General features: G+C 41.0%; 1 protein-coding gene across 1 annotated transcript in view; it reads left to right on the forward strand.

Moving 5' to 3' along the window:
• The first annotated feature begins 1919 nt into the window (after positions 1–1919).
• LOC132144225 (NACHT, LRR and PYD domains-containing protein 12-like) overlaps positions 1920–13712 on the forward strand; it is a 56011-nt gene continuing 44218 nt past the window's right edge. The window contains exons 1-3 of the mRNA XM_059555015.1: positions 1920–2045; positions 10208–10317; positions 10414–10527. Of these exons, the coding sequence (XP_059410998.1) occupies positions 10229–10317; positions 10414–10527 (203 nt within the window). The 5' untranslated portion in view covers positions 1920–2045; positions 10208–10228. The remainder of the gene's footprint in view (positions 2046–10207; positions 10318–10413; positions 10528–13712) is intronic.

Below are 13712 nucleotides of genomic sequence, written 5' to 3' on the forward strand. Positions count from 1 at the left end.
AAATAAATAAATAAATAAATGGGCATCTCAGACATATGTTAAATTAAGCAGAGACAGTTCTTTGGATTTTACGATCTTTTAAAGACTTTATAGATTCTAAATAACTTTAAAGGCTGTTTGAAAATGAGCTAAATTGGGTTTTAAGTTACTCCGTTTAGTTTGAAGGATATAACATTTTAATAATAAAAGAGATCCAAGCATTAATAAATATTTTCCTTTTAGAAAAGACATGTTTATTTGAATGAAGTAAAACAAATGATAAATGTAAGACTAGGATGCAGTTAATTTTCACACTTTGTGACATTTCAGACCAAAACTAAGATGAACAGAGACATTCAAAAAATAAAAGCACAATAAGACTCTTTTTTACAGTAACAGAAAGAGCAGTTGTAATCTATATCCAGATGAAAACACTCTTTCTTTAGCAGGATATGTTCTGTGAGCAATGTTAAAGGACACTTCTTTTCGTTTTATTTGCAACAACTCCCCAAAATATTCCCTCTCAAATTAAGGAAACATACAGTATTAACACAAACAAGTTCAGAAGATGAAGAAGAAATATTAACAAAAAGAGATCTGCTTTCATCTGCAGTTATCATGAAGTAAATCAAATTGATCTAAAACTAAAAAATGTCAAACTTTACTTCCTGCTGTGTTACACAATAGCCGTGATTTCTGAACAGAGACTGACTTTTTACAGAAATAGAGTTCATGACAATAGAATAATCTTTAGCAGAAATATGACATTTCAATGTAAGACACAGTTTATTAATACTCAAAAGCTGTCCGTCAGAACTCAATAATTGATCAATTACTAATATATCAGATTCAGAGCAATGACTTACAAACTGAGTGTTTTCTGAGTGATATACGTGTTATTCCAGATGAAGATGAGTGATGGAGGAGAGAAGCTCTGTTTAAAGTCAAACACCGCATCAGAAGAGCTTTCCTGTGACAATTACATGATCCAAGAAAGAGGTGTATTACTGACCTCAAAGACACCTCTGAGAAATGATGTCTTCTCTGACCTCTGCAGCATCTTTTACAAGAGTGTTACGTTTTCTTTCATTCCCAATACTGTTGATAGCTTGAAAAACATTCATATTTACAGAGCGAGAAAGAAAGAAACAGAAGTAGAGAGAGAGAGAAGAAGAGTCTGAATCATGTGAACAGAGCTGCTCTCTCTCTCTGAACACCACTCTCATCACATTCTTCATCTTCACACATCTCATTCATTCCTTGAAGAAATCCTTTCTAGAAAACTTGCATAATAATATCTTTGTCAACGGTGAATTTGGTCATAAGTAAGAAAGAGCTTAGTATTACAGAAATTATTGACAATATTAATAAACCTCCTGATAATGATGGTCTTATGAAGGAATTTATTCAAACTTTCAGAGATGTGCTTTCCTCTTTTGTTTTAGCTGTTTAATGAATCTTCTCTTAGTCAGGGTTAATTACTCCAATCCTGAAGCTAAATGAGGAAACTTGATCTCTAACTGTATAACTGATGCACTGTTTTCTCTTATTGTTTCCAGCAGGCTGTAATGAGGGCTGGATTCTCTAATTGATCAGTCTCAGTCTGGAGTCATGAAAGAGAGAGATGTAATAATATTCGTCTTATTCTTGATCGATTGATTATAGGCACCTTCTCAATGATGACAAACTAATGCTATTTATTGATTTTAATAAAGAGTTGGATTCAGTGGAACACAAATTCATGTTGAAAACATTAGAATATAATACATTTGGAAATATCGAAACATTTCAAATGACGTAACGAAGCCCTTCATTTACTGAAATCACGTGACTTTGGCAGTTTGATTCGCGCTCCCAACCAGTGTTTCGAAACACAAAAGATTCGAAGCTTCAGTGATTCAGTCACTCTCCTGCGCATGCGCACTTTCATTCTAGGGCTACTTCCGTCCTTTGAGTTAAAACCGAAAGTAAACTCGGAGAGATGCGCGTTTTGAATATAGCCGTTAAATACAAAATAATGGGACGACTTGTGAAGCTATAATAACGGTCATAAACATCAAATTATAGTAAGTTAATTTACCTTCATCTGATATTATGTTGTATTATTGCTATTGTTATGTTATATTATTGTTTGAGTTGTTTTCGCCGTTAAACTCGATCTTTAAGCATCAACCAGCATTTTAAAGAGTTGTGACGGATGTAGAAATGTAGATTCGCAGATGTTCAGGTTCAGTGACAGTCAGATATTCTCTGGTGCTTGAGTCTCATGGGAACAGTTTAAATACTGTATTTGAAGACAAATCTTCAGTTTTCAGTGAGATTCACTCGGGCACGAAGTTTAGCTGCAGTTTGTGCCATTCTGCGGTCTAAATAAGTGTTTATTATGTTCATTTATATTGAGTTTTGTTAATTCAGTATACTGTAATGACCCGGAAGTCAGCACTGGCAGTCAGGTGCATTATGGGTATTTGTTTAGCGTTCAATTATGGGCTATTTAAGCAAGATGGTTGAGTTCTTGTGTTAGTAATGTTATGTGTGTTCATGTCCAAGTTAATTTGAGTTGATTTGGGTTCATTTACTGCCATGTTAAATAAAAGGGTGACTGTCACCGTCATGGATAGAGATGTGTAGAGGAGTGACGTGTGATATGGCCTTACCTGTGTAAGTGTAAATATTGAGTTCTGAATTAAAGAGTAATAGAAAATACTGCCTCCTGTTGGCTTGTTTGTTAATAAATCCGTACCCGCAGTGCTTAAAATCGCAATCCGACCTATTTTCCGACAGCAGCACTGATTAAGATCTGCACCTGACCCAACCCGCTTAAAATAGAACCGACACCCGACCCGAAATCAAATCAGTTAATCCAATAACATTAGACACACTTTTTCAAATTTTGAAATAGGCTTAAATCAAACACATTTTAATTCAGATTCTGTATATATATATACAACCCGAATTCCGGAAAAGTTGGGACGTTTTTTAAATTTTAATAAAATGAAAACTAAAAGACTTTCAAATCACAGGAGCCAATATTTTATTCACAATAGAACATAGATAACATAGCAAATGTTTAAACGGAATAAGTTTACAATTTTATGCACAAAATGAGCTCATTTCAATTTTGATTTCTGCTACAGATCTCAAAATAGTTGGGACGGGGCATGTTTACCATGGTGTAGCATCTCCTTTTCTTTTCAAAACAGTTTGAAGACGTCTGGGCATTGAGGCTATGAGTTGCTGGAGTTTTGCTGTTGGAATTTGGTCCCATTCTTGCCTTATATAGATTTCCAGCTGCTGAAAAGTTCATGGTCGTCTTTGACGTATTTTTCGTTTAATGATGCGCCAAATGTTCTCTATAGGTGAAAGATCTGGACTGCAGGCAGGCCAGGTTAGCACCCGGACTCTTCTACGACGAAGCCATGCTGTTATTATAGCTGCAGTATGTGGTTTTGCATTGTCCTGCTGAAATAAACAAGGCCTTCCCTGAAATAGACGTTGTTTGGAGGGAAGCATATGTTGCTCTAAAACCTTTATATACCTTTCAGCATTCACAGAGCCTTCCAAAACATGCAAGCTGCCCATACCGTATGCACTTATGCACCCCCATACCATCAGAGATGCTGGCTTTTGAACTGAACGCTGATAACATGCTGGAAGGTCTCCCTCCTCTTTAGCCCGGAGGACACGGCGTCCGTGATTTCCAACAAGAATGTCAAATTTGGACTCGTCTGACCATAAAACACTATTCCACTTTGAAATAGTCCATTTTAAATGAGCCTTGGCCCACAGGACACGACGGCGCTTCTGGACCATGTTCACATATGGCTTCCTTTTTGCATGATAGAGCTTTAGTTGGCATCTGCTGATGGCACAGCGGATTGTGTTTACCGACAGTGGTTTCTGAAAGTATTCCTGGGCCCATTTAGTAATGTCATTGACACAATCATGCCGATGAGTGATGCAGTGTCGTCTGAGAGCCCGAAGACCACGGGCATCCAATAAAGGTCTCCGGCCTTGTCCCTTACGCACAGAGATTTCTCCAGTTTCTCTGAATCTTTTGATGATGTTATGCACTGTAGATGATGAGATTTGCAAAGCCTTTGCAATTTGACGTTGAGGAACATTGTTTTTAATGTTTTCCACAATTTTTTTACGCAGTCTTTCGCAGATTGGAGAGCCTCTGCCCATCTTTACTTCTGAGAGACTCTGCTTCTCTAAGACAAAGCTTTTATAGCTAATCATGTTACAGACCTGATATCAATTAACTTAATTAATCACTAGATGTTCTCCCAGCTGAATCTTTTCAAAACTGCTTGCTATTTTAGCCATTTGTTGCCCCCGTGCCAACTTTTTTGAGACCTGTAGCAGGCATTAAATTTTAAATGAGCTAATTAAGTGGATAAAAGTGTAACATTTCTCAGTTTAAACATTTGCTACGTTATCTATGTTCTATTGTGAATAAAATATTGGCTCATGTGATTTGAAATTCCTTTAGTTTTCATTTTATTAAAATTTAAAAAACGTCCCAACTTTTCCAGAATTCGGGTTGTATATATGTATATAGCGAAAATAAGTCGCGACATATAGATGCTAGCACCCTGTTAGCTGTTAAATTAAAAAAAAAGTCTAGCTTAGCTCTAGTCAGCCCAAGTTAATAGAACAACTGCTAGCTGTTACATTGGTGTCAGAAGTGGGATGTAGGTCGTTCAGAAGACGCCATTATGTAACAAAGTATAGGCGAAATAGAGCGTGCCCTCAGAGAGAACCACATCATGCTAGAGCGCCTGACAGATGAGGCGACGCGGAGAAACAGGGCTCCGCACTGGCCTGATGGCACCAGCGTTCCCCGGACTGTGTAACGCTCTCCTAGGCATGGGCAGAATGAATCTCCGACTATCACACCAACACACCAAATCAGTGTCCAGTCCGGCCTCTTCTCACGATCACCCGCCAAGCTGCCACGATACAGCGGGTTGACGCCCCTGGAGCCCTACCTGGCCCAGGTCGGTCTGGCTGCTCTCCATGACGGATGGACCCGCGAGGAGACCACGACTCACTTGGCCCTCGCCTTGGAGGGTCCTGCACTTCAGGTTCTCATCGATCTGTCCCCTGAAGAGCGGCGTGATCTCCAGGCCCTCACTGCTGCCCTTAACAGCTGCTTCGGGCAGAGAACCTCTGCAGAGCAGAGCAGGGAGGAGCTTACTAACCGACGTCGACGTGAAGGAGAGAGTGTGGGTGCATTCGCCGCGGACATACGTGTCCATGCTAGGAAAGGCTACCCTCCCTTCCCAGCCACAGCGAGGGAAGAGCTGAGCCTCCACGCTTTCCTGTGGGGCCTTACACCTGAGCGGCTACGCCAGCATGTCCGCCTGTCATCACCCCAAGATCTGAATGAGGCACTGAGGGAGGCTGAGCGAGCTGAGGAGGTGCTGCAGGCTGGGCCGACAACAGGTCGATCTCCGCTCCAGCGCCAGCTGACGAGAGCAGCAGAACGAGAGCTAAACGCGGTCCAGCCTCAGGAGGAGGAGGTCAGCCGGGCTCAACCCGGGCCCCCTCGAGACTAGACCGCTGCTTCCGCTGTGGAGAACCGGGGCACTTGCCAGGGACTGCCCGGCCCAGGGCAACATCACCCCCGGGAAATGACCTTGGAGTGAGGCAGTGAGGGGACCCTCACCCCGTTCTTTGGCACCCCTCCACAATGACTGCCCTACTGTGGGGCGCTGTGGGCTTACCAGAGGATTGTATCTTGACTGTGTTATTGACGGACAGCCCTGCAGCGCCCTGGTGGATAGGGGGTGGATAACAAAAACACCATTTGTTTGCTACGAAAAGGATTGTTGCCAGGGACGGCCGGTCCTCTTCCAGGGGACTGGACCCCCACCAATACCGAACTCCTCACCGTCACGGGTGAAAAGACAGTAATGCCTGGGAAGAAGTTGTTGTCTGTGGTGGTGGGGGTGAGGCAGACAAGCCATGAGTTCTGGCTCGCCGACATCAGAGATGAGTGCATTGTTGGTTTGGACTTGTTGGCCCACTGGGGAGCATGTGTCGACATGCCGGGGCCCGCACTCTGCTTAGGTAACGAGAGTGTGCCACTCCGGACGGGTCAGAGCCAACATGGAGAGGCTACCGCCCCGCAGCCACCGCTTAGGCACCAGTGTTCAGTGACTCCGGCCCCCAGCCGCCATACAAGATCTGCAGAGACTCAAGGGGTGCTCCAGGGGAGTATTGCAGCTCAGACCAGTGCATCCCAGTCATTATCACCGCACGCTCCTTTCACCCATCCATCACCTGAGACTGTTGCTGCTGTTGAGGAGTTGGGTCGGTGAAGCAGTGAGCATCTGAGCGTGCTGCAGCAGGAGCAGCAGCAATGCCTATTGAAAGACTTTGTGGACATTTTTGCCGCCCGAGAGGAGGACTGTACTAGGACAGCTTTGGTGCAGCATCACATTGACACTGGCCCCGCTGCTCCCATTCGCTTGCGGCCCCACAGACTGCCTCTCGCCAAGCGCCAGGCTGCTGAAGAAATGATCCGAGATATGGCAGCTAACGGCATTATAGAGCCCTCAGACAGTCCCTGGGCGGCACCTATGGTCATGGTGCGGAAGAAAACGGGGGGTGGCGCCCTTGCGTGGACTTTCGGCAGCTAAATTCGGTCACCCGCAAGGACTCATACCCACTTCCACGCATTGATGAGGCATTGGATTATGTTGCTGGATCCTGTTGGTTCAGCTCTTTGGACTTGCACAGTGGGTATTGGCAAGTGAAGCTGGCGGCAGAGGTCAAGTCACTTCATTCTCAGTGGGGCAGCCTGGAGTTCCACGATGACGTGATCTACAGGCGGTGGCAGGCACCCAGGGGGGGAGTTGACCGTCTGCAACTCCTGGTTCCCCACGCTCTGCGGCCAGAATTCCTCTATTGGGTTCATGGGGCAGCTGGAGCTGGCCATTTTTCGGGAACTCCAAAACAGTGTGGCGGCTGTGGCAGCGGTTCTACTGGACGGGGTGTCGGCAGGATGCAGAGCTACACGTTCACTGCTGCGATGTCTGCACGGCACAGAAGGGACCCAGCCAATGCTCTGTCACGCGCCATTGCAGCAGTACCTAGTAGGGGCACCCATGGAGAGGATCGGAGTTTATATCTTGGGACCATTTCCCATCACAGAGGCCGGCAACCGCTTTGTCCTGGTAGCTATGGACTATTTAACGAAGTGGCATGAAGCATATGCGGTGCCGGATCAGAGTGCTTCCACGTTGGCACAGCGACTAGTGGATGAGATGTTTGCCCGTTTCGGGGTGCCCGATGAACTTCACAGTGACCATGGGCGGAACTTTGAAAGTTGGTTGTTCAGTGAGGTGTGCCAGCAGCTGGGGGTAAAGAAAACAAGAACCACTCTCCTCCAACCTCAAAGCGATGGACTGGTTGAGCGGTTCAACCGCACCCTGGCCACCCAACTTGCCATCTTGACTAGTCAGCACCAGAGAGACTGGGACCAGCATCTGCCCCTGGTCCTGTGGGCATATAGGACAGCAGTGCAGGAGTCAAGTCAGTGCACACCGGCAGCGCTGATGTTTGGGAGGGAGCTCCGCATGCCGGTGGACTTTGTGTCCGGGTCGCCCCCCGAGCCAGAGATTGCTGGTGGACCAGAACTGGACTACTTCAGGCGATTGAAGGAGTGTCTGGGCACAGTCCATCAACTGGCCAGGGAGGTTCTAGAGGACACTGGAACTCACCAAAAGCGGGCGTACGATACCCGGGCCCACGGGCCTACCCTTAAGCCAGGGGACAGAGTGTGGGTGTTCTGCCCCTAGAGAAAGCGCGGGTTGCCACCCAAACTGACTCATCATTGGCAGGGACCCGGAGAGATTCTAAATCAAATTTCGGAGGTGGTCTTCTGGGTCTGAATGCCTGGACGGGGTAGGCGGGTGGTGCTTCACAAGGATCGGTTGGCACTGTACCACCCACTGGCTCCAGAAAAAAAAAATGGTGGAGGCCAGGGAGGCTCCCCACCATCCACTCCCAGCGCTGTAATGGACAATAACGGACTCAGGGTTGAGCCTGGCGCTGGGGGTATAACGTCAGAGAGGCCGAAGTGTGTTCGACGTTGATTAAATAAAAACAGTCTAGCTTAGCTCTAGTCAGCTCACGTTAATAAAACAACTGCTAGTTGTTACAATACATTTATTTACAGTTGTAGTTGTTTTGGTCATTTGGTCAGTTTGAGTTATTTTAGTACTTAAATGAAAATGTGAAACATCACGAGAAACTGGCTAAAACGAAATAAGTTTTATTTTTCTGTTTTAATTTACATTAAAATGTATTTCAAATAATGAAGTTTAATTTATTTCAGCTAATGATAATAACTCTGGTTTACAGAAGGAAAGCATCTAGAGATGAATGTATTTAATCGCTCACATCTACAGAACAAAGGCCTTCACAGAGATGTAAACCTTTAAATATGAAATAGATCTCTTGTGTAGGATTCACAGATGTTCATGTTTAGTGATAGTTTGATTCTGACATGACTACAAGTGACCCGTGCTGGAGAAATGAGTCTGAATGTGCCCGGGCTACATTACAGACAAAACCAGAGAAAACCAGTCAAACAGGTCAAATTTGGTTGAATTACAGATTGTCACAGAAATGAGTTTGTCAAGCTCTAGTCTAGTGATCCCATGCTCCAAATAGTAATTAAAGATCTAAACCTGTCTTTATTTGGACAGTTTCTGAGAGGTTTTGTGTTTGTTCATGAGAAGAAAAGCCCTTTTGTCTGATGTTTTGAAATGAACATGCAGGAATGAGAAAATAAAGTGCGGACTTCCATCCAGAAATATATAAACAGTGCTGCATCTGAACTCTGTGGATGCAGGGATTCTTTTATGTGATGATAAAAACTCATCAATCCACGGCACTCGAAAATACTGTGGAAAAGCCCTTTATTCACATGACTATAACATTAAAAACAACACACATGTGTGAGAAAGTACGAGACTGGATTGATGTTAAAAGAGTTATTAACCCTCTGGTGTTGTTCAGTCATTTTAGACTGGAAAAAAATGTCTGGAAATTTAAAAAATGCTACTGCATCACATGGTGCTGATATAAAACTCTGTGACTGTGTGACTTACACCGTGGGATTACAGATGACCCTTCTTTCTTTCTTTCTTTCTTTCTTTCTTTCTTTTTTTTTGTCCACAAGGTGGATATATATATATATGTTAAAAAATAGTAGTCCATAATTTAGATAACAATATTAATTAATAACATGAAATTAATATTGATCCATAACATGAAATGTAAAATATTGAAGTAAAAACCTTTTTGAAATTAAGTAGACCTATTAATGTTACAAAAAAATTATTACACGATCATGGCCTTTGGTCAGTATTAACCGTGAACAACACAACTGTGACTAAAAATAAATATAATAATGTGACCAAATAAACCATAGATCTACCAGAAGATTAAGAGTGATAACTGATGAAAAGGATCTTCCTGGTGCTGACTGACACATCTGAAGCACACACACACACACACACACACACACACACACACACACACACACACACACACACACACACACACATCTTTCAGACAGATACACACATTCACATCATTTGAGAATATCTGACTTAATGCAAACATTATCTGTTATGCCTTTAGTGAATGTTTGGGAAACTGTTGGTGAAAATAATCAGATGTGTAACAGATATTAGATTATATTAGAATAGTGCAGTACAGCAGGTCTTAATATATATAGACCGTCTATCTTAATGTTAATCTAACACAGGCCCGGCACCAGGACTCTTTAACACTTTATAATAATTAACATTTTAATACATGAACTAACTTTAACTAATGGAAGCTTATTGTAAAGTGTTACAAATATTTATTATTAAAGCATATAGATTCACACAACACTGTTAAACCAGGCTCAGTCACAGACGTCTGTGCTTCTGAAACGATTGTCTTTATCTGTATAGTGTAGTAGTTAGGTATGGAGCTAGTAATAACTGTTAGCTGTGTGAAAATAACTAACATTTTCTTTTTAGGCAAATTTACTGATTGTGACTCATTCTGCCAGCACGGGTCACAAATGTATTTTCTTTATCAAACTGCTGCAGCTCCACATTCTCTTCAGTCTCATTGTGTGTGTAGAGTTAAGAGATCACTGGAATAATAATCTCAATATTATGTGTGCTGTGTTCTCTTATGTTTCCAAATGCAGGTGTGAAGTCAGTTTGTCATTATGGAGAACAGAGAGAGCAGAACAGAGAGATCTTCATCTCCTGATCTTCCTCTTAACCTCAGTGATGAACCAATGACCTCTGACCCCAGGTGAGATATAATCCAGCGTTAGACACAACAGACTGAGTTATAATAAATGAACAGCAGACAGAACTAAAGGAGGAATGATTTCTGTGTGTTTATCAGGATCTTCAGGAAGAGATCTTCATCTCCGGATCACAGCTGTGTGTCTCTGAAGAGTGACAGATCCAAGGGTCCTCCTCCTGACCTCAGTAATAAACCAGTGACCTCTGACCCCAGGTGAGATCCCACAAACCAGGCCAAGAGTCTGTTGTTGGTGTTTAGTGACTCCACACACTGACTTACAATTAGACCTGCAACTAACCTTTACTTTACTGATTAATCTGCGGATTATTTCTTTGATTCAGAATAAGGGTGTGCTGACACTTGTCATGTTTGGTGTGATAAAACACACTCTGATGTGATTGCTCTGTTAGTGTGGTTCATTGGAGTAAGTGTGAATGCTACGGATGTACCGAATATTCAGCCACCTGAAAATTTACTGCCGAAAATCTTTTATCACCGAAACAATACGGCTGAAAAGTTGTTATGACGCAAACAGAGACCGCGACCTGCACGCGCACCTGCATAGCGCAGACCACGAGCTTGCCGCGACATCCACTTCTAACAGGTGGGTCTTAATAGAGAACATTCTTTTTTTTTTCCATTTCATTTCGTTTATTTGGTTTATCACCAGTGTTGGGAAGGTTACTTTGGAAATGTAATAGGTTACAGATTACAAGTTACCCTGTTTAAAATGTAATAGTAGTGTAACTTTTTCAATTACTTTATTAAAGTAATGTAACTAATTACTTTTGAGTACTTTTTGATTACTTTTCTAAATTTGTGAAAATTAAAGAATAATAAATAAAAGCATATACATCAACTTAAATACAGTTATCTAATAAGAGTGTGACGTATTCTGTGTAATAAACTCCTGAAACATTTTTTTTTTAACTGCTGTGTCTTTGTATATGATGATAGTTTTCTCAAAATAAGTAAAATGCAAGTGACACAGAGCAGTTCTAGAAATGATGTTTATGTGCTCGTGTACTCCTATATTGAGGCAGCAGAGGTTGAAAACACTGCGAGCTTCAGTAGGCCTATGTGTAGTAAATGAAACCATGTCTTTGCCATTAATTTACAGGAGGGGCGGACTGGGAAAAAAATTCAGACTGGAAAATTCAAACTCAAACAAACAAAATCATGGACAAAACTATTTTTGGTATGGACCTGACATAAAAAAGGTTTAAATCTTTAATTTGGGGACATGCAAAATAATTAAAAGTTCTCTCCTGAACTGCACCTTCACTTCTCTTTATTTTGCCCTGTTATCCATCTCTCTCATGACTTTAATACTCAAGATTGAACAAAACTATACTTTACAATACAATACTCTACAATACTACAATATCTTTATAGAAAAATCCTAATACTGTACATGAGTCATGTTTTTCCCTTACAAAATTGACCATGCTTTTATTAGCCTATATAAAAGTAAAATAACCTTGTTTTGTTTTTTGTTTTGCAAATGGATTTTTATTTATTTTTAAATAAATAAATTTGTAAAATAATTTTTGGTTACCACAGTTAAACAATAGTAACCATTTTCTCTGGATTATTAGTAAAATAACAAAACTTTAATTTTCGTAAGGGTTGTGTTGTTGTCTGTCGTAGCTTCCACAAAAAATCTGATTATTTTTCAGCTAAATTACTACTGTAACATTACAACAGATAATAATGATGTCCTTTATATCGTATTTTGAGTGATGACTGATGAGCAACGTGCTGCTGCTTGATTAAATAAATAAATAAAAATACAAAGACAAAAAAAGCATCTTTAAAGATGAAACTGACCTGAAACCCTGAACAGTAGTTCAGCTTTTCGGCTCCGCTGTGCGCTTCCACAGTCCACTCTCTCTCTCTCTCTCTCTCTCTCTCTCTCTCTCTCTCTCTCTCTCTCTCTCTCTCTCTCGCATTGATTACTCCGAGTCTGATCCAAACCGTTTGGCGGAGGCGCGGAGAGCGCGCTAGTCACGAGATTTAATTATCAAATGGCGGATTCGCAAATGATCGATTTATTACATTCGGCAAGAATCGGCAGGCAATTATACAATAATGATATTAAATAGCGGGCCAAATCGGCTGCCAGGCCACCGGGAAGTGTCCCGGTTCTCCCGGTGTCCAGTCCGCGCCTGATTTCCACAGACACACAGAACGTGCAGGAGTCATATGTTGCATTTTCGTGGCTTAATATTCACAGACACTAGTCAATGTCATGTTTTGATTCAAGTGTACTGTCCTACTTTTGATTTAGTCATCCAAAATGAGGCATATTCCGTCCGCGTTAGGCATTTAGTTTTTATGACTGGATTCTACGACTGTGTTTCCGCATCCCGGAAATTATTAGGGCGGTATGTCTCAGAATAGTCAGTGGGAAAGAAAACAGTTAAATCTGTATGTGTATGTGTGTAAATATTCAAATGTAATCCCCTTTGTAATCGTTAAAAATTTCATAAGTAACTGTAATTTAATTACTCGTTTTTTTTTAGTAACTGTAACTAATTACAGTTACATTAATTTTGTAATTAAATTACGTAACGCCGTTACATGTAACTAGTTACTCCCCAACACTGTTTATCACTAACAAATATACAATAACAAATATGCAATTCATCATATACATAACTTTTGATTAAACCAAAGGGTATAGGCTGAAGCTCAAGGCTTATTGACGCCTATCCCTCTCAATTTTTACAAACAGTCAAGCAGTACTCAATTCTCTTCGTGCAAACACTTGAAACAACAAAGTCATAGACATTAATTACCCAAAAAACCTATCTATATGAAAGTATTATCTTGTTTCTTAGGAGCCGTTTAAATCCACTTATTGTTTGTGTCAATTTAAGATCTATATGCAAACAATTCCATAAATTCACTCCTCTTACAGAGATAGTTCTACATCTAATATTTGTTCTTACCTTCAGTTTTTTAAACAAACATGTTCCTTTTAACTCATACTTACAATAACGTTTCTCAAACATACTCAAAATTTTATCAGGCAGCATTTTATAGTATACTTTATACATTATCAGTGTAACCTTGTAATCCACTAAATCATAGAATTTTAGAATGTTTAATTTAAAAAATAAATAATTTGTATGATCCCTATATTGTGATCTTGTTATGATACGTAAAGCTCTCTTTTGTAAAGTAAAAAGTGGTTGGGTGTATGTCTTATACGTATTACCCCAAATCTCCAGACAATACGTTAAATATGGAACAAATAATGATGCATATAACATAAATAATGCCTTCTTATTTAACAAATTCCCAATCCTATTTAATATCGCAACTGTCTTTGAGATTTTAGATTTTACATAATCAATATGCTTTTTCCACCCAAATTTACAGTCTAATATAAC

Source organism: Carassius carassius, chromosome 7 (assembly GCF_963082965.1).
Source record: "Carassius carassius chromosome 7, fCarCar2.1, whole genome shotgun sequence".
Classification (NCBI taxonomy): Eukaryota; Metazoa; Chordata; class Actinopteri; order Cypriniformes; family Cyprinidae; genus Carassius; species Carassius carassius.